The sequence below is a fragment of the Triturus cristatus genome, chromosome 10, assembly GCF_964204655.1.
Source record: "Triturus cristatus chromosome 10, aTriCri1.1, whole genome shotgun sequence".
Lineage (NCBI taxonomy): Eukaryota > Metazoa > Chordata > Amphibia > Caudata > Salamandridae > Triturus > Triturus cristatus.
The window spans coordinates 963,702,462-963,729,715 of record NC_140593.1 but is presented as its reverse complement, the minus strand read 5'-3'; the positions used below and the strand labels follow the sequence as shown (position 1 = coordinate 963,729,715).

Genomic DNA, 27,254 nt, shown 5'->3' with positions numbered 1-27,254 from the left:
GTTTATCGAACAAAGATTACCCCGATTCTACTCCAAAAAGCCGTTGGGGCTTTTTAAACCTCAGGGAGGGAAAACTCTAGCGTATGCTTACGACTACAAGCCAAGCAACTCCGGTTCAGGTACTTCGTCTAGAATTAGGGGTGGTGAGTGCATACGCGAGAGCTATGGCAAATCTTGTAAGATGGGCATATAATATTCTCCATGCACCAGGCGTTACATTAAGAGCAATTTTACGTCAGGAAACTTTTAAGGCGGCCTCGGGAGTATATACGTTTAAGGAAAATTTAGAGTTCGCTCTAGAACACTTTCAATGCTCAGAAAGCTTTTTGCAGAGCTGGTCCCCAGAACTTTTAAAGTTCTTTATGAAAAAACCTACCCCAAGGCTGAGCTTCGAAATCGATACTCTGTCATCAGTTATTGTACTACAAGGTGGCATTAGCTAATGTGGAGTATAAAGAGTACCCAAAATGCTTGAATTTCACACTGGACCATAGGGTTAGGCAGTGAATTCTGATGTTAAGGCTGAGGATACTCCCATTACAAGATGTAACAAAAAATTGGGGTGGCAATTTTAATAAAACAGGCACGTGACCTATGTAAGGGAGGAATCCAAGACTTGGCACATGTATTATTTGTCTGTCCAAATAGTAGTCTGGTTGAGGCGCGTTCACAATTTTTAAGACCTATCTGTACAAAACATAGTACTCTTAGAAATACGGATTTGATTGAGATTATAAGAAATCCTCCTGATGAATTTGTATGCTATAAAGTTTTTAATTTTGTTTTTTAAAGTGTCATTTCCGTTATTTTAGAGATATACAAGTTATTTAGTTATATAATCATTAAGTTTGCTTATAAAGTTTTTATAATACATTGTAATATAAAGTGACTGGCAATTTGTATATGTTATTTTACTATATTGTGGATCTCAGAGGAGGTCTAAAATAATAAAATTTCAATAGTCAGCTCAATGATGTTAGGAGTTTCATCATTGTCCACAGGTGGTCCATGACGGATGGCAGAATGCAGTCATTGAGGTAAACTAATACCGGAATTACATTCCTCCAAAGACAGAAGGGACCTAGGATATCACATTCTTAAAAACACCAGAGGGTCGCTGGTGAGGCTAAAAAAGAACACAGCAAACTGAAAATGTTCCAGACGCATCCTAAAACCCAGGTAACGTCCGAGTCAACAGGACTGGTATATGAAAATGTGTATACGTATTCTGCAACTCTACGGTGCCCATCAAGTCTTGCAGGTAAAAGGGATCTGAACCAATATGAGAATTCAGGAGTCAAAAGCCCAAAATAGGTGTGAGGCACCCTTCCTTCTTCAGGATAAGGGAGTAGTGGGACTAACAACTCAAATCTCTCTCAGATTCTGGTGTCCTGTCTATGGTACCCTTGGGGAGCAACATGCCTTCACCTGTAGCTGGATGGATGGATATAAATCTGAAATTTGTTCTGGTGTGGAAGGGATATTAAGTGTGGATAAGACAAAGAAAGGGCATAGAATTCATGAACAATTTCCAAAACTCATGTTTCAGATGTGAATGATCGCCAACCTGGGAGGAAGTGCTGGATCCTTCCTCCAATTGATGGGCATGTGTTGCAGATGGTGAAATTACGCTTTGTTGACCACTGTAGAAGAGGAAGAGGAGTTGGAAGGCTGGTGCCCATGCTGGCCTGCATGCTGTCTGCTGGTTCCATATATCCAAAGCCCCAAATAGACTGGGCTGCCTAATGCATCACTGGCTGGGAAGGCTGTCTGTGCTTTTATGCCATGTGCTTGGAATAGACAGAGCATTCAGAGATGGTGAAGAAATGGCTTTGGTGGGGCTCAACAGCCACAAGCAATGTGCTGTAGCACTGCTATCTATAAAACAGAATCTGTTTTCTTCCTAAGAAGGATAGACCCATCAAAGGCCACATCCATTAGTGACGTCTGGAAACTGCCCTAAAATCTGGTTATCTCATCCTAGTGAGTCTGTGGAGGACAACACCAGTGCATACTTCTCTGATAATGCAGCACCTGGTATCCTTAAAGTATTGTTTAATCTCTTGTAGCTAGTATAGTAAATCCCTTCTTACATCCAGTGTATGAAGGTTTCTTTCGAGCCATGTTTGTAGGTTTATGAAGAAAACTGCTAGCTGAATGTTTTGGTTCATGTGGAATTTGCTTACTACCTAAAGTAGGAATTGAGGGTTGGCCCTTAGGATAACCTTGTGGATTTGCATGTATGGTTCCTGTGAGAAAGTGCCATCTTTCTTGCATGGTATGCCCCCACTTTTTGCTGAATTGCTGATGTGCTTTGACTGAGTGTGCCCTGGGCTCCTGCCAATCAGGTACCCAGGGCCTATGTTCCTTCCCTAAAACTGCTTGAAACCTATAATCCAATTGGCATCCCTGGCCACATGTCAGCCCCTGGTAAATGTTACCTTAGGTACCCAGGGCATTGTGACCAGAGAAGGCCCCTAAGGGCTGCAGCACTTATTGTGCCACCCAGTGTCTTGGTGCAGAACAAAACAGAGTCGACATGGCACACATCCCTGTGTGCCATGCCCACAACATACACTGAATGGCATACCTCAGTCACCCCTCTAGCTAGGTGCCCTATGCCAGTGGTGTGGGTACAGGTGCATGAGCCCTGTACCCCTACAGTACCCAGGTCCATTCCTGGGCACTGTAAGTGCAGTGCTGCCATTTAGAGTATATGGTGCTGGGAGGTCGTCAATACGAACTCCACAGCACCATGATGGCTACACTGATGACTGAGAAGTTTGGTATCAAACTTCTCAGCACAGTAAACCTGCACTGATGCCAGTGTGGGATTTAATGTAAGATGCACGACAGAGGACAACTTAGAGATGCCCCCTGAACCTAACCTACAATCTACGTCCTGTCTAAGGGCTGCCTAGGCTGCCACACAGCAGACATGTTGCTGGAACCCAGAGCCATCCGCTCTCCTGGGCCTGCAACAAAGCACATCCTGGGCGAGGTGCTAGGTCTCCTCCCCCAGGATGGGCAGGGGAAGCTTCAAAGGCATGCTGACTGTGAGCTACTCCAGGCCACTTGCTGTACTCAGCAACTGGCCCCCACCTGTTCTGACCCCCACTCTGGCGGGAAACCCCAAAGAAGGAAAGGGGGTGTGCCAACCTCTGCAAACACCACCCCTCAGGTGGGGGAGGCGAGGTGAAGCACATCTCTGGGCTCTCGCCATCTTGAAGATGGGGAGCCCTGCCCAATCAGGACTAGGCTACTGCCCCCCTCCCACAGGAGAGTGGCAGGATAGGGGGTGTACCCACCCCAGGGAAGGGACCCATTGGTCCCTGCCCTCTACCTACCTGTAACGCTGCTAAATTTAGTATTTAGGGGCACCCTGAACTTTCCTTCCTCAATTCCCAAACAAGCAAGAATAACAAGAAACAAGACCTGCCGTGCAGCTGCTAACAAGACACCAACTGACTTGGCCCCAGCACTACAGGCCTGTCGACCATCGAACCTGCTCCTGCTAAAACCCGGCGCCTCCAGTGGTCAGCAACCTCAAAAACCCTGGAGGACCTGCCTGGTGACTCTTAAAAGACTGGGACTCCCACGAGCAGTGGTTCTGCTCAAAGCAACTAACAAGCCCCTGGTGCCAACCAGGAACCGCGACTCCTGCACACTCTACACCCGCCAAGCCTGGCCTGTGCCGGAGTGGACAAAGACCACGAGGACATCCCCCCTGGCGACTGTGACCCAGAATCCAGCACCCAAGGACGCACCTCGAGGCTCCTGACGACGCCTGCAGCCGCAGAACCAGGGACCCCTGCAACCGCGACCAGCTGAGGGTAAGATTTCCCGACGCGAAAAGACACTCCTGCACCAGGCGCCCTGCAGCCCCCTGTGCCCAGCTCCTGGGTGCCTACCTCTCGAAGTGGTGGTTGCACCTGAAGAATCATTGTCCCCGAGCTTGCAGCCTTTGTTCGTCACTGAGCTTCTCCATTGAAATCCATTGAGCGCCCGACAGCTCACAAGCACCCTGCACCCAGCCGCCAGAGTGCCCCTGGGAGTGCTCTGTCCTATTTTGCATCCCCACTTGCCCAGCTCCCACAGCCGCGTGACCTGCTTGCCAGCAGCCACCAACCCAAAGGCTCCCTGCCCGCCATAGGATAACATTGGGCCTAACTCTCTCTGCACCCGGCTGCCCCTGTGCCGCTGAGGGTGTAACAACTGTACCTACCTGACCCTGGGAGACCCCTGAGTCAATGCCCAGAACCTTAACCCTGCCAGTCGAGTACTTACCCAAAAGCCAATAACTCACTTTTCTTCCATAGGGTAACATTGACTGGTTTCACTTGGAAATTCAAGTGTCGAGTTTTGAAACTTTAAAATATTCACCTAAAATCAGCCGAATAACGAAAACGAAATTACTCACCTGTTATCAGGAGAGATCCCAGTACTGGATCTTGGTGCCCAGCACTGACCCTGAAAAGTAATTACAACTGTACTTACCTATAACTTGATTTTCCTCCATAGGATAACATTGCCTGGTTTTTGCCAGAAATTCTTCTAAGTGTCGATTTTTGAAACATACAAATATTCCTTAAAAACCGCCTGTGTAACAAAAACGATTTCTTTCAACTGTTTACAGGAAATGCACCAGGGTTGAATCCAGGATCCAACCCTGAGTAAGAAAATCATTCCTTAAGTAACAAACTGCATTTACTTAAAAAGTCCCATTGAGCTCAATGTTTGAATTGTGTTGCCTATTACAACAACTGTAACTATTGCATTCAAAAGTCTATTGGCTATTGAAAGTATTTAACTAAAGCATCTCATTCTGAGGAAGTATATTTTGATACCTATTGTTGGTTCTAAAATAAAACAACCATATATTTTTATACAAAACCATTGGCCAGGAGATCAGTTCTTGAGTGTGAGACCATTTGCTGCCTGAGCGTGTACAACAAATGCTTTACACTCTCCTCTGATACTGCCTTACTGCTCGTCCAAGCTACCACTTTAGAGAGTAAGGTTATATCTAACTTTAGCCTCTGCCAAACCTCTGGGGACTGTGGATTCTGTGCACACTGTACCTATTTGAGAACAGTATATACAGAGCCACTTTCTTACAGTTCCTCAATAGTTAATGGCTATTGTTCACTTACTCTCCGTAGAGATGTTATAGCTATTAAGAAGTCAGTCTTTATCGTGATGTATCAAAGTTTGCTTTGTGCATGGGTTAGAACGGTTCAGTCATTAGCTTTGTTAGAACTGTGTTTAAGCCTTCCTTGGGGTGCTATTCTCTTAGAAAGTTCCAGGAATCTTTTGATGACTGGTGATGTGAAAAAACGTTTACATGAAGCTCCCCTGGTGTAGTACGAGTTACTTACTTTCGGTAACAATGTATCTGGTAGAGATGTTGTCTAGCAGCTGATTCCTCAACTTAGAATATCCCCAGGTGTCAGACTGGACATTGGGGAACCTTGGTCCTATCCCCCAAAACTCCCACTTGTAAGACATTTACTTATCTGCAAAACCAATAACCATTTATTCCCATTGGAATCAATGTTATGAGATTTTTGGGCCTAAAATGTTGAACTGTTGTTTTGTATAGGAAATCAGAAACTTTAACTCAAAGTCAAGAAAAGTCTTACTTATATTGTGAGATCCTCAGATGTAGTATCTAGGCATACCACCCCAGTACTCAAAGTAATCTAAAAGTAACTAAAATGTATTCTAAAAGTAATTACTATATAATTCAAACTGCTTTTTAAAGTGATACCAACCTGTTACAATTGCAAATCCACCTTCAAATCCATTTCTGTGTGAAGGTTTGCAATTGAAAGTATATTATACCTATCTCTACCAAGTCCTGGTTGGTTCTGGAAATAAAATAAAAGTATACCTTTTATATACTTAGCCAATTGGTCTGGATTCAGTCTCTGAGCGTTTGTATCAGTCTTGATTGAGGCAACACAATACATGTTAATACAGCCTCTGGACAGGCCTGACTGCTTGTCCACACTACCACAAAGAGAACTATTAGTACTTACCTAATTTAGCCTCTGTTATACCTTTGGGGACTCCCTGGACTCTGTGCACACTATACCTTACTTTGGTATGGTATATACAGAGCCAGCTTCCTACAATACCAGACGCTGAAAAAATTCCTTTGCACCCGGCCGCCCTAGTGCCGCCCGAGGTGACCTATTGGTGCTGCCTTGAACCTTGCCCAATAATTACCTTAAGTCCTGGAGATTGTTTCCATAAGTTGCTGTAAAGTACCTGTATGCAATATATATCTTTCCTCCATAATATAACATTACCACTTCAGAAATTGCACTAAGTGTACATTTTTGAAAACTGTAAAAATTCAGAACTTGAAACGTACTTACCTGATTTTGGTGATCTTGGTGCCTAAAATTATACAAAGATACATATTTTTATAAATTGGTGTTACATTTCTCTATTGAGTTTGCGTTTCACTTATTGCCTTTGTGTGTGCAATAAATGCTTAGCACTACCCTCTGATATGCCTAACTGTTCGCCCACATTATCACAAAAGAGAGCAATTAGGGTGTCATTTGTGCCTCTGTAAATCCTTTGGGGTTCACCTGGACTCCTTACACAGCCTAATTTTTTCAGTCTGCTGCAGCCTGGAGGTGGGTCACGACATTCTGGGGAGAGTCCGCCTTCAACAGCAAGTCGTCAACACAGAGGACGACTGGCACCCCTGATCTCCGCAGATGAGCTGCACACACAGCCATCACTTTTGTGAACACCAGAGGGGCGCTGGTAAGAAAAAAAGGGAGCACGGTGAACTGCAAGTGCTTATGGCCTAATGTGAACCACACAACTACAGTGGGCAGACAGGACGGCGATATGGAAATAAGCGTACGGCAAGTTCAAGGCTAGTCTTTTAGATCCAGGACAGACGAGACTTGAGCAAGCGCGAGTATCTTGAAATTCTCAATTTTGAGGAAAAGTTTGAGGGCTTGGAGGTCTAGGATAGGACAACGGCCTTTGTCCTTATTGGGGACCAGAAAGTAGCGGTAATACCAACCAGAGCCTACTTCTGGCCCCGGAACACTCTCTATGGCTCCCTTGGCCAAGACAGCAATGACTTTCTTGCAGAGCAAGGACAAATGATCCTCCGTCAGCTAGTCGTAACATGGAGGCATGGAGGGAGGGGTGGTCTCGAAGGGGAGGGAGTACCCCCTTCAAATAATCGGTAAAACTCACCTGTCTGATGTTTAGGACTGCCAGTAGTGGAGGTGATAGCGGATCCTGCCACCAACTAGATGTCCATGATCTAAAAAGGTAAGATTAGGAAGGTGTGGAAGCTGCAGATACGGAGGGAGGTGGTGGCTGGAACAGACCACTGGCTACCCAATCCACGAAGCTGGTAGGAACCGTGCCCTCATCTAGGCAGACACTGGGAAGCTTGCGCATCTCGGTGGCTGGGATAGGGTTGGCACGGTTGAAAACCCTTCTGTTACCAAGAAAGGAGTAAAAGGTAGACTGGGGAGATGTGGGGCAGCCGAGAGGCCCAGGGACTTAGTCGTAGTCCATGAATCCTTAAAGCGCTGCAGCGTTGAGTTGGTCTAGTCTCCGAAGAGAAGAGTGTCATCGAATGGCATGTCCAAAAGTGAAGCTTAGAAATCAATCAATCAGTATTTGTAGCGCTCCCTAAGGGGTTTCAAGGTGCATCCTCCCTGAGAAACCAGTCGTTCTCAGCCAGGCGTGGCACCTCAGGGCCCCGGTCGAGAAAACTGTTCTGACCAGCGAGTCAGTCGTGTCCAGAACACAACGGATCGTGAACTTTGCCGCGTCTCTCCAGTCTGTAATGGATTGGGACCTGCAGCAGCACTTGGGCAACCGTATCCTACAGCGTGTGAGCATAGCTGCCCAATAATCACGTGGTGTTCACAGACCACCACGCTTGCGGAAGACCACACATTTCTTCCTCAAGGAGTCCAGCCTCTTGGATTCCCTGTCTGGGGGAGAGGTAGGGAATGTGCCCTGGGATATGGAGGCTTGAACCACCAAGCTCTCCGGGGTAGGGTGTTGGGTGAGGGAGTTTAGGGTCCCCAAAAGCAGGGTGGCGGCGATGGCAACTCATCCTATTCACAGGAGTCTCTGTGCTGGGTTTGGATCAGGTTCCCACAAGGACGTCGGGGAGGGCTTCAATGAATAGGAGTAGGGGTTCTGACGAGGAGACTCCCGGTTGTAGCAAGCGATTAGTCTCAACAGCCACTGAGGGCAGCTGAAGCTCAAGGACCTCTGCCGCTCTCTGCAAAACCATAGCATAAGAAGCTCCCTCCTCCATAGCCGCGGGAGAAAGCCTGCCCGGATCTGGAGAGTTATCTGGTCCATTGGCATCACCCAGTTTCTCACACTAGTCCATTTGGGCCTCGTATGGCTGGTATTTTAGAGGGCCCAGTGGCCGATCACACTCCTCCCCAAGGCCTAGCCCATACTAACAGGGCACAGGGTTCGATTTACGACAGGAAGGTCCTGCTGGCTATGGCGACTAGCAACGTGGTTCTGGCTCCATGTTAGATTCAGGGATGACAACGGGGCTGACACCGGCAGGAGCGTCGGCATTGGGACCGGCATAGGGTACAACCGGCGCTAATTTTGATCCATTATCAGATCCAGGGGGGCCCACTGGAGTCAGGCCGGAGCTGCCAGCGCAGAACCAGATACGCCCCTTTTTCCGATCCAACATAATCGGCCCTGGAGGGTCCTTGTAGGAAGCTTGCTCTGTCTATGGTATACCACTAGATGGTTATACCATGCACAGAATCCAGAGAATACCCCAGATGTGTACAGGGCTCAATTCAAAACCAAAGTGCTCTATTTGTGGTAGTGTGGGTGAGCAGCCTGAGGCCTAACACAGAAGAGTGCAAGACATTTATTGCACACACATGACCAATAATTGTCACACAACTCAAAAACGAGATCCACACCAATTTTATTCAAATAAGCTTTGATCAAGATTTATTTTAAGACTTAGATCTTCGCAAAAGGGAAATAAGCGATTAAAAAGAAATTATTATCCGTTTCAAAAGTGTACACAGTGCAATTTTCAGTCTTTGCAATGTTAACCTATGGAGGAAAACAAAGCGGTATTACAAGTAACCAACTTGCAAATCAAGACCTCGGGTTGTAGGTTGAGCAGAGGGCAAGGTTCAGGTAAGCACAATAACGGCAACACCCTGAGCAGGGGCACCGAGTGCAGAGGTCAATGTTGATGATCAGGCCCAATATTACCCAATGGAGACTGGGCGGTGCTTTAAGACACACTGCTCCCAAGTACGTAAAACAGGTACAGGGCTTAAGCTTCTGAGGTTTAGGCAAGCACAGGGGGGGGCAGAAGTCAGCACCAAACATACATCACCAACAAACAGGGGTGGCAGGGTGGATACAGGGTGTCTAGGTCCCAATGCAATTAAATGGACAAATTTGGTTTGGAAAACAGGCAGCAGTCGACCAACTGGATTTTGCACAAAGGAAACAAGCGACAGCAGAAGTAAGGTGGGATGCTATAGGTCGTAGGAACACAGTCAGCTGAGATCCTCAAGGCCCTGGGGCTTTGGGTGCAGGGATGTCCTTTGATGTCTGGTTTCTCTTACCAGAGCCTGTCGCTGAAGCCTTTGGATTCACACTGCAGGCCTAGTCATGGAGTCCAGGAGGAGTCAGCCAATGCTGGACTTGGACTCTGAATCGCTGGGGAACCTTTTCTGGATCGGTGAGCACCTGGAGGCGTTGGGTGCGGAGTGGTGAGGGTTCACAGATCAGAGGGCACCAAAGTCCTTTATGTTGGTTTCTTATGGCTAGAGCTGTGGTCCACTGCAGTTCTGGTCTTTCTCGAAGGCAGGCAGTCCGCGCAGGGATTGTGGAGGTCACTGGCTAAAGTACAGGCGTTCTATTCACACGGTCTTTGAAGCTGCAGATAGGCCGTAGCGCTGGGGTAAGTCAGTGGGCGTCGACAGTCTTCTCTGCACGGGGTCTTCATCATCCTTTTTAGGTCCTCAGGAACTAGTTTCATGGTCTGGGGGAGCCACCTAAATACTAAATTTAGGGGAGTTTTAAGGGAGTGACTGGTAGGGCCAATAGGCACCTTACCTGGGGTGTCCACATCCTCAATTATGCCACCCTCCTGTGGGAGGGGGCATAGTCCTTGCCCTGATTGGAGGAGTCCTCCCATCTTGAAGATGGTGGGGACTAAAAGATGTGCTTCATCTCACCTCCTTCCCCTTACGGGTGGAGTTGACAGAGGTTTCCAAGCCCAAAGTGGAGGAGTAAACCGGGGGTTGCAATCTGCTGCTAGCAGCAGAGGCGGAGGGTCGCATTACAAAGGCGGCAGGTCTTTGAAGCTTCCCTCTCAAGCACTGTGCCCATCCTGGGGGACATTTGTGACACCTCTGCCAAGGATGTGCTTAGTTTCTGGTCCCAGAGAGCAGGGGCTCTCAACCCAGGGGTCCCGAAACAGGTCTGGCAGACTGCGACATGGCGGCAGACTGCCTAAAGCCAGTCTGTGATCACACCAGGGTTGGTAGGTTTTCAGGGGTCACTTCTGAGGTGCCCTCTGAGTACATGTTTCAATAAATCCCACACTGGCATCAGTGTGGGTTTATTGAGAGGAGCAGTTTGGTACCAAACACTCCTGGGTTCAGAGAAGCTATCATGGTGCTGGGTAACTAGAGTTTCCAGTCCATGTACACTCTATGGCTTCCCTGACACAATATCTAAGAACAGACTTGAATATTGTAGGGGCATATCTGCTCTGGCAGATATGCTCACACCTGTGATATAGAGCACCCTGCCTTAGGGCTGTAAGGTCTGCTAGTGGGGGTGAATTTCCCTATACCTTAGGCAGTGCTAATGAGCATGGCGCACAGGCAGTGTACCATGTCAACTTGTCGCTTTGCCTGCACCAGGGCATGCATGCTGCAGTCGCAGTCTGCATGGCTTAAGTGAGGGGACCCTCTTCAGTCCCAATGCCCTAGTTACCCAGGGGCCATTTACTGAGGACTTGCAGGGGGCCTGAAGAACCAACTGGATAACAGTTTTAGGGAAGAACTGGCACAGGGGATCTGGTTGGCATGGAATCTGTGCACTACCTTCAAAACCACATAATTTTCCAGGCAAAAAGTCTGAGCTAATCATGTCAAACGAGGCGCTTTCTCATAGTCTTCAATTGGGTCAGGCTATCCAAATACAGGACCCAGGGCCTGATAAAACTTTGAAAGTTGGGTGGGGGTCTCTCTGGCTCCTGGATATTCAGGGAGGCGTGGAGATTACCTAGGTAGAGGCTCCGAAGAACCATGTTTCGGAGGCTGATGCTCCTTTGTCACATCAGCCAACGGACAAGTAGTCGAAAAGCACTTCAACTTCTGGCTCTTCTTCTTATGCCTCTTACCTGAATGTCCAGACGATCTCGAATGGGACAAAGACTATTTCGGACTCCATGAATGATCCCGGGACCTTCCTCTTAACTGAGACCTCTACCTCAGTGGAGTCGTATGCCAGGCTGCTAGCAGCTTTAGGGATCGCTCCAGCAAACCTTTGCAGCCATGACCCAGCAATCATAGAACCATTTGGTGTTGTGGTCGTGCTCCAGACACCACAGACCGACAAGTTGCGGATTTGTCACAGAAATGGCACGGTGACAGGCTCCGCAGGGCTTAAAACCAAAATCCTACCCACACCAGGAGGAAACCTAAAAAGACAACAAAGCTGCAAATTCAACTGAGGGGTAGCTCTTCTCCAGATCAGCAATGGCTGGCGCAGAAAGAAAAGAACTGACGTTAGCACGCCTGGGGCCTATATAGTTACCACGACGTCGGTCTGAAATGGACGATGTTGGCGGCGGAAGCGGAGTTGATCGATGCCACCTACTGGGTGGCAGGGGTGATGTTTGAAAAATCTTCCAGGTCCAGTCTGATGCCAGAGAAATTCAAAAGAAAGAAATCTGCAGCTAGACGTCTCTATCAGATACAGGCTCACAGAGAGATCACTGCCCTAATAAACTTACCCTCTTATTTCATTGATGGTCTACATGATCTGGCCTTCATGCAAGGCTGAATAGGAATTAGCATCTCCTGCTCTTCAATCCCAGGCTATCTCCCTGCAAGACACCAGTCATTCAAATATCCCTAGACTGTTTGGTATTAATTGTCTACTTCAGACCACCTCATATGCTGTAACTAGTTTTTCTTTCTATTTAAGAAAGCCGTATTCAGTGACCATACGCCTTATTGTTTAATAAAGAATGCCTTTTGACCCCATGACCTCACAGGTGGCATGCTGGTGCACTACAACATTTTAGCCTCAGTGGTTGTCAGATTAGTTTGGGAGTATAGATCAGTGGTAAGATTTCTGTGAGGTCACTGGCAAGTTACAAGGCAATAACTGTAACTGATTATGTTGACCACTGGTGTCTCAGAGTAACAATACTGTTGAGCTCTCACCGAATGGCAAAGCACTCCATAGTATCACTTGACCCCTTTAGAGCACAGTGGTCAAGAAATCAACATTTAGTCCAAGAGGTGGCATGGTGTGGGTCCGGAACTCGAACAGTAACACAACAAAACACAGGTAGTAATATCAATGTTTCTACCCACTAAAGGCAAATGTTTACACAAGGTGTTTATCAAAGGGTGGTTAACAAGAGTGCAGGTCACATTATCAGCTCTAATAACTAGAGGATGCAACAACCAGTCATTCATGGGATTCATTTTCCTTCACTGTTTCTGTGAGAAGACTTCTCCATGGCAATTCAACAGCACAATGTATATATTAAGTGGCAACATACACCACAGTAGATGTGCTCATCATGACAAAACATGATCTTAAGATTAGTAATAACGTAAATGGCATTTTAGGTAATGCAGAAAACATTTAAATCTTACTGTTTCCCAGAAGCCCTTTGCAAAATTTGTGGAAAGATGGAATGGAGAACAAAGGAGCATAGGTTTCAGACTTCTTCATGAGAATTGCTACTTCCAAAGCCCACGTCATCAAAAGTTTCCTAAAAGCAGATTTTACAAAATGTAGTCATTTTAAACAAAACAAAATCTATATAGCAATAAAATGCCTTAGCTTTTTTTTTAGTTGAAACATACATTTAGCTTTTTTTCTGGCACTGAATCCAAGTAGAGATTTGATTTGTTCACTAACAGTATTTGAGATATACTAAGCATTAACAAAGTCAATATCAGCTTGAGGTAATCTTTCAAATGCATTTGTATTAGATATCAATTAAATTCAGCCTAATACACAATCTTTCAAATCTTAAATAAATTGGTAGGCAATCGCTGGGGAAAAAAAGATGAAAAGGTATTAAAAAAAAGAAAAGCTAAAAGTATTATTTCTTACATTCATTTACATTTATAGTTGCAAAAATCTAAAATATCTCTGAAATTCAACAAATATGGTTAGGTCAACTTACCATTACTTTCACATCCGTTTTAAACCACTCTAGAATCTGCTAACACTCTTTAAAAATGTTAAAGCCCAGGGAGAGGCGGGTGGGTTTCCTTATAGGCAGAGATAGGGGATACCCACATTGCCCTCTTACAAGTCCATCATTTTTCTTTCTTTAGGACGTGGAGGATAGAGTCTTGATGATGCATAATTAAAACAACCAAAGAATATTTTATGGCAACCACCCAGGAACAAAGGAGACCCAGCACCAGTAGGCACCATTAAGCAGCTACAGAATATAGTGCAGAGCCTTTCCAGAAATGGCAGAGACCCAACCAGTGGAAAGGGTCCAGTGGGGAGGTTCTGACCTTCGGTTCTGTCTGGTTCCCAACAGCCCAAAACATGGCAGATGCTACTTTAAGAACAAGTTACTTACCTAATTTACTTATCTTTGGCAACAATCTTTTTGGTGGAACTGCATCGAACCATAGATACCTTACCATGTGAATAATTCACAAGCATCAGACTGGACCAGGAAACTTTTAGGATACCTCTCCTGAGCACTGGTAAGTGACTTCTTGAGGCTCCACAGCAACTTCGTTCAGCTCCGGAAATGACAAGACAAGCAGCATATAAGTGCCACCGAGGCTTACAGATGTCAATTCCTTTCATTTTGTGCCTTCAGACGCGGATCCAGATCTTCTTCCTAGTCTTTGACCAGACTTTTTAAGAGCAATTTATCCAGAGTGCAAGGGAAACGTGCCCCCCCCCCCCCCTTTAAATAACAGGGGTTAAACTGTGCATGGACTATCGCAAACAAATGTCTGTGACGGACTCACAAGAAGTCGGTTTGTGGTGCGTGGAGTCGACCTATGATGACAAGGCCTTTGACTACTGCGCCTACATGAACCGGACGGCAAATAGAAACACGAAGACAAACTCTACATCACCAAGCACAAGAAGACTTTGCACCATGTTTGGTCGTAGTCAAAAGGAAGGTCCCATTCCCGCTCCGTGGTTGGTTGTAGTCTCGTACAAGTCTTTGGGTAATTTGTAAGAAGAAACACAAACAATCCAAGTGGGAAACCACCCCTTTTAACCACTCTGGAACTCCGGAGAAGGCACAACAGCATCAATGTGCCTCAAAGTATTGCCCCCCACATGTCCATCGAAGCCGATTCAGTCTCTGGTCAATCAGCAATGTTGTAGCAAGTTGGAGCCTTCAGGAAGACTATGCTGTGGAGTTTGAGCACTTTACAGGTTCCCTCTAGTGCACCTTTTGGCCCCACGGATGTGCAGGAGCCTCCAGTCAGTCTTCCACCATCGGATCTGCACTGGGATTAGCACGGATTGTCGTACGGTTTCCATTTTCTCAGTAGGAACTGTTCGTTTGTTGGACAACATACAGGTTGGAATGGTGCCAGACTTTCATGCAGCCTCTCTGGATACGTTGGCCTATTGTCCTGTTAACTCACAGTGCCACCATAAGTACTCCTAAAACCGGTAAGGTAACAAATAGCCTGGGCAACCTCAGAACGTGACAGCCCCGACTCCCCAAGAAATTGTGGTAACAGATCTAGAACCTTTATGCTCAGTCTCTTCAGAGAGATACGCAAGAAATATACAGAGAGGCGTTGTCGGTATTTATTGAACTATTGTGACTCTTGCATAAAATATATCTGCTGTCAAAATCAACAGACAGAAGCAGATAAAAGTGATTAGCAATAGAAGGACAGTAAAAAGAATGAAAAAATCCATCATTGTGCTAAAATAGTGTGTGTATGTATGTGTATATACACAAAGTGATTGAGGCAGCAGTTAAAAAGGCGAGGGAGTGGACAGGAGCAGTCTCCTTAAGCCTTAACCTAAGGGAGAAGGGAAGCAAGCAGTGAGGCTGTTTACCATCTACCATTCTAATCTGCAGAGTTCAGGGCTATTGTTAAGAAACATTGGCACTTAGTGAAGTTAGACTTCACTATTGGGAAGTTTGTTAGCCCTAGCCCGCAGACATCCTATCGGAGCTAAAGTTTACTTAAGGATATGCTGGTGCACTCCTATGAGGAGACAGGGTACCCCCTCGGAAGCACCTGGTTGAGGGAACTTCCAGGTTTTTACAAGTGTGGTAAGTGCAAGGCATGCACACATTGTACCAATGTAAAAATGGTGACACTTCCTAATGACAGAAAATGGAAAATCAGGCATTTTATCAACTGCAATACTGATTTTGTTGTGTATGTTCTGGTCTGCGTTTGTGGCTTGCACTATGTGGGGAGCACCATTTTTCCTGTGAAAAAGAGAATTGTGAAACACGAGAGCTATCAGGAACAATGATGTGTCTGACCCCATGGCGAGAGACTACAATATGCTACATAGCCCTAACACTTAGAATCTCAAGATTTCCTTCTTTAGTGTTGACAGGGTTCAGGCACGGGAGAGAGAGGGAGACCGAGAATGAGCGCGGCGGAGGTTTGAGTCGGAGTACATCATCCCTCTGCACAGTAAACAGCCGGGTGGCCAGGATGAGGAGCTTCATGTGCACCTGGGTTGAAAGGTCGAACCACTACTCACCTCTTCCAGTGTTTCACCGGAATAGTCCATTGATTGAGGTTCCCCCTATTCCATTTTATTTTCAATGTTTCATCTATAGGCGATAGTTCTTCCTTTATCTGTTTTCATTCATATTGTGGTTACTTTTTTAATGTTTAGTGTCTGTTTTCTAGCAGCTCATTACTAACGGTATGTTAGGTGTTGGGCTGGTAATGTGGTCACTTGGCCTGACACGCAGGGGGCTACTCTGATTATAGATCACTAGATCTCCTTTAAGCAACACATGGAATGGTGTAGGCCCACTCCTATTTATTGGAGATAAAGAGCTGTTTTTATCTGTTATGAGACTCATGATGTATCAGGCACTGGCCAGTTTTCAGCATTATATTTTCTATGGTTTGGTTTTACATGACCATGTTCACATTGATATAATCAAATTTTTGTGGAGTCATGAGTAACCTTGAGTTCAATTGTGCAATGAAATGTATTTTTGTCTTTTATATTTCTTATTTTGACCAGTTTTGTTGTATTTAATATTATAGTCATTCTGTATTTTTTCTAACAGTGAGTCTGTCTTTCTATGTACACATATGTATTCAATGAAGTGTGATAGTCTTTCTACCATGTTCACACATTGGTGGGTGTGTGTGTTGCTCCCTTAAGGGGATAGGGCACAATGGGAAATGTTGATTTGCTTTGACAAAGATATTGGTGGTCGAAACGCGTTCGCTTGCATTAAACATGTTCAAATAACTATTCCTGGAGTGCGGGCATTTCTTGCTGCCACAGCCATGTAGGGGATATAGATATATATATACACACCTATAAGCACTTGGTATAGTGTACTCCTACTATGCACTCCCTAACCTTGTTGCCTAGGGGTGAGTGCTCTGCCAAGAATCACCTACTGGAGGATCTAAGTCCCCATTATCTGGAGGCAAGGTACGTAGGTCCCCAACTTGGTTACATGTTGGACATCCCTCCTTGCGGAGGCTAAACAAGAATCGGTTGGGCTGAGACTCCAATACAGCGACTACCCCGCAATGACAGCAGATTTCTCCTCTAATTTGAGAACAAAAATGCACGTGTACTTGTAATAATATCCATGCTTCAGTGTTGAGGCTTCAGCCGGGCTGACACTGTTTAATGGCTTTGTGATCGCCATGTCGCCTCATGGACGAACAAACAACATGTGCAGAATGTGTGTCTATGCCTTTTACTAAATGTTCAAGGTATCCTGATACTGTGCTTATGAAGTGGATTTGTAAGCAATGTTGTTTCAGAAAAACTAATCCTGCACTGTCACGCAAGCAAATGTGTGTCAAAAGTCATTATTGTAAAAAAGAAGGCAACTTAAGAAACTAACATAAAACAGTGTTTCTTCCCAGGCCTAAACTAGCCACGTGACTACTTCAGTGGCCGCTTCTGCTCTGGTACTATGCCGAGGTACCAGTTCTCTCGTATCAATGCCAATGCTGGATGAGAATATACAGCCTAGAGTACTATCGGACTTCGGATTGAAACCTCAACAAACTCTACCAAAGTTGCGATTGGCGCACAACCTCTTGTCAATCACTTAATTCCGATACCTTGCCCATACCACATGGTAGGGCCAAGACTTAATCTTTTTAGCACGGATTACGACAATGACACCTATTAGGACAAGGACAATTATGTTTGCCATTATGATGAAGAAAACTGGTATAAAGAGCTTTATCATGGCAGTGGGCTCGACACTTCCCCAGGATACTGGCCTTGTTTCTCACCCCAGGTTCTGCTACAGAGGAAAGCAACTCTTGTGCTGTAGTGATGAAAAGGGCAGATGAGGTATTAGTTTTCACTTCTATGTTTGGCAATTGTAATCCTAACATATTAATGGAAGTTCTACAACTTGGGCAGGCTCACAGACATCCATTTCTACCATTTAATGAGGGACTTACTGGCACCCGGGCTACGCTATGATCAGGGCCATCAGTCAATAGGCAGGTTGCCAATCGACATTGTCCTGCACCTGGTTACCTTGCCTTCTAAACACAGCATCCCACTCCAGTGGGACTGGGAGTACAGGCGTTCAACAGGGTCAACCCCTAGACCAGAGCTCTTCAATCTGTGGGGCGCCTTCCCACCGTCCCATGTCGCAAGTACATTTGCGACGTGCCATACTCTTGTAATTTAAACAAGAAAACGTTTTCCTGCTGTCTTCAGCTCTCTCGACGACTCTGAGAATGAATGGGGCCTGGCCTCTCAGACACTGACGTGCAGGCAGGCGCGCAATGCCCATTAAGCTCAAAGGTCTTCAGCCCCCCTCCACCCCCCCCCCCCCCCACGCGTGTGTGACAGACAGCTTCCAGGGAACAGACACAGCTGCACCGAGTACTTCACAGGTCTTTTAAAGACCATTTGCTTGTTAATGGCGCTTTGTTCATTTTTCACTACTTCTTAGAGCCCCTGCCTCTCCACTCTGCTTACTGATGGAATAATCAGCCCCCCAGAAATGTGTCCCTAGTTGCGCCTCTGCGTGCAGGGCACATTGGCTGTCCTTGTGTTGTTAAGATATGACAGCAATTCCGAACGGTAAGAAAAGGTGCCCTCTTCCGCACAAAGACAGCACACATGCATACACACAGTGAGCCTGCCTGTTTTCTATTTAAGTAAAAAGTAAAATGAGTTATTCTGTGACTCATCTCTCCCGATCAAATGGCTGAGATACAGAAATCTGTAAATACAGATCAGAGCCCAGTGGATGATAACACTCAGGTGCTCACTAGATTTTTAACCGCCGCCATTGAACAAGTTTGAGTACACTTTTGCGAATTATCCACAGACCGTGTTTTTCAGAACTGTGACTGAAAAGGTGCAGCTGTCCTAGCGCAGTTACATGATGAAAAAGTACTTCTGTGTACTTTTCTGACAGCTGTGCCAGCCTCATTCTTTATCTCAAAATGTCTGATCTCATGGTCACATGCTCGATTCCCTGTAGGTCCACTCAGCCATACATGTTTGAGGTCGATAAAATGATAGCCGTTTAGTTGAGTAGCAAAGACGTGATGTCACTTTGTCAAAGGCCATGTGAGGTCTCTTCCTGTGTTGTCACTGGGGTCAAAGTTCTGGTGGCCTGGCTTTTGCCCTCCAAGCAGATCTAAGAGGTATGCCCAACAGCTGCGCAACATGCACACCCAAGTCATTTTAGCAGAGGACAATGGTGACTGCCAACCCATCTTTTCAATGAGGTATTTAAAATTGTGTACAACCTTTCAATCACCATAGCAACGTCCTATGCCTGCTGGATGTTAGTACTTCAGATGCAGGTAGTACAGCTGGAGGCCTGACAGGGCAAAAACTGATTGTAGCCCTCGTAGTAACTGCCCTTCATGGTCCCATTGGAAGCAGCAGAAGTCACTATATGAAGGTAGAAGAGGAGTAAGGTCTGGAAATGGAGTAGCCAGAGAAGAGTAGGCAGGCCTTCTGGGGGAGAGCGGGTCCACTACTAGTTGGTCACAGGCTTTGAGCACTTGGATGTATGTAGATTCAGTCAGCAGTGGAGTGCAACCTTTACTTCAATGTGCATTATCCGTGGTAGTAATTAAGAAAGGCTGGTCAGTAAGGAGCTCCACAAGCGATACATTTAAGACATTTAAGTAGTGTCATCTTGCTTTCTACCATGAGATAAGACATCTCCTTTTTTGTGATAAGCTAGTTTGAGGTTCACTCACAAAGTTAGTCTTCTTGCAATGGGAATGGTGCTAAGCCCTGTTTAACAGCTCTTCTGTTTTTAGACAAAGCTAAAGAGAGTCCAGAAATACCTGGTAGCGCTGCTGTATTTGTTCTTCCAGAGGAATATGCATTTGGAGGCATAGCTTTTCAAAAATGTTAGGGTCGTGTGAGTGAGATTTCCTAACAAGCATCAAGGTGTACCCAACTAAAAGGATAGGGCAAGCTGAAGCTCCTGGACAGTGGTAACAGGCAGGGTCAGGAACATGCATTTTCAGTTATTTAGAAAAGTACGCCCAGTCAGCATTAGAGCTCAGTGAGATAGTCTTGACTATGTTGTCCACTGTAGTCCAGTTCCTCTTTACAGCAATGTAGGGCAGAAAGGCCAAGCTAGCATAACCCAAACTTAACATCAACAGACCATGCTTAGGGTGAGTAGCGGCAGCAGAGTTTTTAGTAGCCCAGGCGCAGCAGAACATGTGTGGAAAAATTGAGGAATCAGGGAAAGCAGGCTAGTTAAAAGCATCAATTTGTAGAAAAAGCTGCAGAATAACGAACATGCAATAATAAGGCACCTAAACCTCCAGGAAGGAAAAGTTTGGAGCTTCCTGAACCATGAAACCGGTGAACTCCATGGTGATCTATATAGCCATGAACAAATTATCTCTTTCTTTCTCCTTTTTAATAAAATATATAGAAATGGTTTCACAAATCTAACAATAGGAACATTATGGGCAAGGATTAATGTGCTGAACAACATTGTAATTTGTTTTGTTCCTCTGAGATGTACAATGCCCATTGTAAGCTTCAAGCAGTAAAGTTTTGAGCTAATGTTTCTAAGTGGCTGTGGATGTAGTAGGTTCAATCAGTTATTTGCCAGATATGGTATGGGGTATGCAAATGGCGGTCGATTATGAAGTGTACCAGATTCCAGAAATTTCTGACAGGTGGTGGGCGGGCCCAACATCAACAAATATTCAGCTGGGGGGGCTCAACCTAAAAAAGTTTGAAGACCTCTGCCCTAGACCTTCCCTACCTGTCCTACCGAATGAGAGCCCAAAAAGAATAGAAACCTTTGTAAAGAGAAGTTTCTACTCCACGAGCCTTCCTCTGAGGTTCGGTCAATGCCAGTGGTCTCCCTTGCATCGCTTTGAACGATGTTAACTTTTTGGTGATAAAGCGGATTCTGCCTTGGAGAGTTTTAAGGACAGAAGAGAAACAGCACGTTACTTGTGCCTTTCTGCTCCCACAAAGCGATTCTATCAGCAATTTCAACCTCTCCGTGGCCACATTTGAGGCTTTTCTATCTGTCAACACCAGACTCCTCCTCCAGCACAGCAAGCCATAACAAGTTAAACAATGAACAAACAGATTGTGGAAAGTCCACCATGAAGAAGAATTGACCATCAGGGTTAAACAAAACTGGCCGGAGGAAAATAAGGGCAACAGATATACTATTTTGACAATCGCACATTGTCCAACCCATGAAAGCATGAGAAACAGTTAAAAAGCTGACCAACACCTCATGGAATCTTAAGAAACAGGAAATAAGTCTAGCCAGAGCTGTAGACAAAAACGGAGTACAGGGTATGAGGGGAACAACCACCAGGAAGGGGGGCGAAATAACTTTGCATGACAGTGCAAAAGCAGCAGAAATACATAGATGGAGAGAAGTCAGGAAAAGCCCAAAGAAAAAGTAATTAAATACTGTGAGAAAGTGCCCTCTTTCTGCATGGTTGCCCCCACGTTTTGCTGAATTGCTGATGTGCTTTGACTGAGTGTGCCCTGGGCTCCTGCTAATCATCTACACAGGGCCTATGTTCTTTCCCTAAAACTGCATTGAAACCTAAACCCAATTGGCATCTCTGGCCAAAGGTCAGCCCCTGGTAAGAGGTACCACAGGTACCCAGGGCACTGTGACCAGAGAAGGCTTCTAAGGGCTGCAGCATGTACTGTGCCACCCTTGGAGGTCCTGTACCTTCACACTCGCACACTGGCTTTGCAGACTGTGTGTTTTGGTGCAGAACAAAGTGAAGAGTCGACATGGCACACATTCCTGTGTGCCATGCCTACAACCCACTGCCCTGGTATAGATCTGTCACCCCTCTAGCTGGGAGCACATTACCAGTGGTAAGAGTACAGGAGCATGAGCCCTATACCCCTACAGTGTCTAAGTCCATTCTTAGACATTGTAACTACAGTGCTGCCATTAGGAGTACATGGTGCTGGGAGTTTGTCATAACGAACTCCAGAGCATCATAATGGCTACACTTTAAACTGAGACGTTTGGTATCAAACTTCTCAGCACATTAAACCCACACTGATCCCAGTGTGGGAGTTAATGAAAAATGCACACAGAGGCATGCGGCCCAGGCCAAATTGGGGTGGCGGGGGGTTTTGACGCAACTCACACCGCTCTGGGATGCAAAGCAGTTGGGCCGGCTGAGGGATAGTAAGGGCTTCGATGGTTGGGACAACATTGGAATTTCGGTGATAGGTGATATGTGGCAGAAGGGGGCAGTCGTCCTGTTGGCACGCTTACAGCAGCAATATGACCTGGCTCCCTCAGAATGGTTCCGGTACATTCAGATTAAACATGCCCTGATCGCAAAGCTGGCTCCCGGCGGGGAGGTTCCGGAGGCATCCCCGTTGGAGGACAGGTTACTGACTGAATACATGCCTAAGAAGGCTACGTCCTTCACGTACCGCAAGCTTATCAATAACATGCCGGACCTCATGGGGCCCTTGCGGGAGAAGTGGGCTGATGAGATCGGCGAATTTGACGATCCGGAATGGCGCGAGGTGTTGGCCTCACCGCGCGAGGCGGGTATACCATCAAGGCTGCGGCTGGTGCAGCTCCGAATTTTGCACCGTTCGTACTATACCAGACATTTGTTACACAAAATGGGCAGAGCATCGCACCCCTTCTGCCTGCATGGTTGTGGGGAGGAAGGCACCTTTTATCATACCATTTGGGATTGCCCCGTAATCCAGGATTTTTGGAAGCGGGTGATGCGGACATTGTCGCAGGAGTGCGGCGTATCGTTGGTGCCGGAGCCCCGGCGCTGCTTGCTGAATGTGTGGGAGCCCAACGACCTCAGTCGTCAGGCCCAGAGCTGGGCCACGCTGGGGATAATGACGGCGAAAAGGAACATAGCCCAAAAGTGGGGGGGTGCCTTCACTGATCGCATGGGGAAGAGATATGGACGCGGCCATGTTTGCTGAGCGCTCAGCGTTTATCAGGCGGGGTTGCCCCCGCAAGTGGGACAAGGTGTGGGGGGCATGGAACAAATTCAGGGGAGGCATATGTGACCCACCACCGACGCCACATGATGACACCTCTGATTCAGATTGATGTAGTAGATTTTGGGGCGGCAATGGGAAAGGTTGATGCCGGCTATGGACCACATTGCCGATATGCTGTTTTTGGCTGGGGTGTAAATTGGGATGTTGTATTGTCAAAAGGTACGAGCAAATGTCTACTCAAGTGTCTTGCTGTTTTGTTCACAACAAAAACAATAAAAAGTTTAAAAAATAAAAAAAATGCACACAGAGAGCATCTTAGAGATGCCCCCTGAAAACTAATCTACCACTAGTGTACAGGCTGAGTGGCCGCTTCCAGTTGCCACCACCAGACATGTTTATGGACCCCTGGGTCGAGAGCCTGCTGCTCTCAGGGGCCTGAAACAATGCACATCCTGGGACGACTTGCCAAGTCTCCTACCCCAGGATGGGCAGGGTCCACAAAGGGGAGGCTTCAAAGGCTTGCCGCCTTTGTGAGCTTCCCCAGGCCAATTGCTGCTTTCAGCAACTTGTCCCCACTGGTTCAGACCCCCACTTTGGGTGGAAGAACTGGGGGGAAAAACAAGTGAGGAATAGAGGTGGGCCCACCTCTGTCAACTCCATCCCTCAGGTGGAGGAGGCAAGGGAAGCACAACTCTGTCCCCGCCATCTTGCAGATGGGGGGATTCAGCCAACCAGGGAAAGGCTTATGCCCCCCTTCTGCTGGAGGGTGTACCCCCCAGGAAGGGGACCCATTGGTTCCAACCTTTTACCTACCTGTAACACCCCTAAATCTAGTATTTAGGGGCACCCCTGAACCTTGCTTCCTTAGACGAGAAGAAACTACAAGAAAAGAAGAAGGACCGAAAAGCTGTGCTGAAGCTAACAAGAGGAAGATGCCCACTTACTAGGCCCTAGCCCTACCGGCCTGTCTCCACCTTGAACCTGCTCCTGCGAAATCCCGGTGCGTCCTGCAGCCAGCAACCTCGAAAACCCTGGAGGACCTGCCTGCTTGTAACCACAAAGACGGTCTCTCGTGAACACCAGATTTGTTCATCTCCAACCTCTGGCTCCGGCAGGACACCGCGAATCCGCACCACTCTGTACCTGCCGTCCATGGCCCAAGCAGGCAAACATCACATGGAAGTCTCCCTTGCGATCCTGACCCGAGATCCAGCTAACCCCTGACCCACCTCAAGCCTCCAACAGACGCCTGCAGCCTAAATCCGGAAGGTCCCCCCCCCCAACCGCGACCAGGAGCTGGTAAGAAGATACGCCCCTAAAAGGCACCCATGCACCAGACGTCACACGGCCTTGGCTGGCCAAACCAACGGTGCCTAACTAACCCCCAACTTACCTCTCGAAGTGGTGGTCGCACCCAGAAGACCTTCGTCCCCGAGCCTGCATAGCCTTTGCAAAACAGAGGTTCCCCATTGCAAACAGGGCGCCCGACGTCGAAACAGCACCCTGCACCTGGCCGCCCTAGTGCCACTGAGGGTGCACCTTTGGTGCTTGGTTGTTTCCCCATTTGCCCTGAGCTAAAGTCCAGGAGCTTTGCTCCTACAACAAAGTGGCCTGCTCGTCAGCAGCCACCAACTGGAGGCCCCCTACCCCCCCCCCCCCCCATTGGTTAACATTGGCCCTCAGCACTCTGCACCCGGCCTCCCTAGGGCCGCTGAGAGTGTAACAAGAGTGCATCCCTGACCCTGGGGGACCCCTGAGTCTACCCTCAGAACCTCAACTCCTACTACCGAATACTTACCCTAAAAACCAATAACACTATTTTCCTCCATAGGATAACATGGACTGTTTTCTTGGAAAAGTTTCTAAGTGTGGTATTTGAAAACCTAAAGAAATTCTTTAAAATTGGACTATTTAACAAAAACGCATTTACTTCCCTGTTTACAGGAAATGTCCCAGTGTAGTATCCAGGTATACTACACTGTGTGAGAAAAGTAATCTAAAAAGTAACTTACCTGGTATTTTACTGAAAAGCTCATTCAAGTCTATGTACTGTATTTACAAAGCATTGCATTTCTCTGAAACAATTCTGCAAGTCAAAACTAAGTGCATATACCATTACAAATCCAAACTGTATTACAACTGCATATTTACTGCAAAGTATTTATCACTTACCTGTGCCAGGCTTGCTTGGTACTAGGAAATCAAATAACTAAAAGAATATTTTTATACAAAAACAATTGGTCTGAAGTTCAGTCTGAGTGTGTGAAATAATTTCTGATTGAGTGTGTGCAACAAATGCTTAACACTGTCCTCCGATACTGGTTTACTGCTCGACCACACTACCCCAAGTAGAGAGAAAGGTTCTATCTACTATTACCTCTGCCTACCTTTGGGGTTCCACTGGACTCTGTGCACACTATACCTCACTTTGGTATAGTATATACAGAGCCAGCTTCCAACACATACCCCCATCAAACAAGCTTTGGCATAGCTGATAGGTCTTGCTTTTTGGACCTTATAAGTATTTAGTTATGCAGCACAATATCTTTGTTGCAACAACATCAACTGTTGCATGGCGAAACACTTATAAGGTCCCAAAGGCGAGACCTATTGGCTATGCTAATACTAGTTTACTAAGTCTAGGTGATCTGGTTCGCTTGCACACCTGCACTTGCCTCTGCATCCTTCCAGTTATTGATCGAAGTATTAGTCTGTGTGGTCCGGGTCACATTTCCTTGGGTATTTCTGACAAATACTTATTTTGTGTAAACCGACAAACCTGGCGGATTAGTCATAAATCGGACAGCTTATAAAAGCAGCAGTTGAGTTTGCAGCTATGGTAACCAGGAGAGTTAGGAAATTAAATGTGATCTGAATAGCCTGCTATAAGAAGAGAACCTTATGCAGGTTTACACACTTGGAGGTGGGGGTTGGTGAATGGATCTAATTTTGGGGAATAAAACGTACTTTCTGGTTGATGCCTTGCTTTTTCCCTTCCGAATCGCCCTGGGGTGCCTCAGTTGGCTGACAAACTAGTTATTATTCCTCTTTGCTTTCGGCTATCAAGCAGTTGGCTAACAGCCAGGCAAAAAGGCACAGAAGCAAGTGCATTCCATGCCAGCAGTTGAGCTAATAAATGAACTCAGAGCACAGCTGCATCTACCAATTGCTTATCATCAATCCTGTTTCCCTTTTCCAGTGCCCTGGAGCCTTCGTGTGGAGAGAGATAAAACAGTCTAGTGGGCCGACGGGTCCCAGGGGAAGCAAAGTATTCCTGAGTGCGCTGGGGTCCTGTTTACACCAAGAGCCAAACGGAGAGAAAGGAAACTGCGTGGAAAACAGCATGACCTCACCCACTGGCTGCAGACAGCATTCCCAGCAGATGTTTGATTCAGACGCCCACTCATCAAAAACAGACCTCAGTGAAGCGGCCAGGGCCTATCTCAGAATTCCTGCGTCAGGACAGCACGGTCCACGCATTTATCAGACACCGGAAGCGGATGGAATGTGTAACAGCAGCTGTTTCAAGCAGACTCGTGCTTGTGGTGCCATCTGCCTTGCGGGAGCGAGCAACAGCCAATTAGCACATTCGCCGCTGCTCGCTCCGGCAAGGTGGGTGCCGCCACACGCACGAGTATGTGCTTCAAAAAAGAACAGAGCGACGGCTAAAGGCCCTCCTATGCAGCGCATGCGTGCTGCGTAGGCGAGACCTAAAAAGGAGGGTAAACTGACACCACAAAAGGCACGAGTGGCATACAGAGCTGTGAGGGAAAGAACAGTATCTCCACAAACCAGGTGGGAGGACAGACATACAGTTAAGAAAGGGAAACCTAGACTCCTGTGACAGAAGGATACCAAGACATGGATCCAAACAATCAAGGGGACTGGTGTCCCAGGGGAACAGGACTGAAAAGAACAGCAGACACAACAGCTACCCCACAGGTGTGATGGCAAATATGTACTGCGCACCCCCCCCCCCCCCCCTTACAGGAAGAAACAGCAGTGGCTGTAACCCAATTAGGTAGATAACACCTAAAGGATAAATCGGGTACAAGAATACCAAACTGCTGAAGATAAACAGCATCAGGAGCATGTTGAGGATATTGCTCCTTCGACGAAAAAACATCAAGTAGGCCAAAAAACGACAAACTGCAGTGCAGATTCGCGTTGATAGCGCAGAAAAGAACTGACGTCAGTGCGTCGTAGGAGGTCTCATATGGACTCAATCGAAATCACATTCGGGAGACTATGTCGCTACGGAGTTGCTCAACGCCCTCTACCGACGCACAGAGGTACTGCTGAAAAAAAACAAAAAAAATCCAGTCTGG

The 27,254-nt window shown here is 46.6% G+C and overlaps 1 protein-coding gene across 1 annotated transcript in view; it reads right to left on the bottom strand.

Moving 5' to 3' along the window:
- Positions 1-27,254, bottom strand: part of SMG1 (SMG1 nonsense mediated mRNA decay associated PI3K related kinase) — a 1,471,505-nt gene that overhangs the window by 1,115,395 nt on the left and 328,856 nt on the right. The window contains exon 16 of the mRNA XM_085628855.1: positions 12,909-13,027. Within this exon, the coding sequence (XP_085484981.1) occupies positions 12,909-13,027 (119 nt within the window). The remainder of the gene's footprint in view (positions 1-12,908; positions 13,028-27,254) is intronic.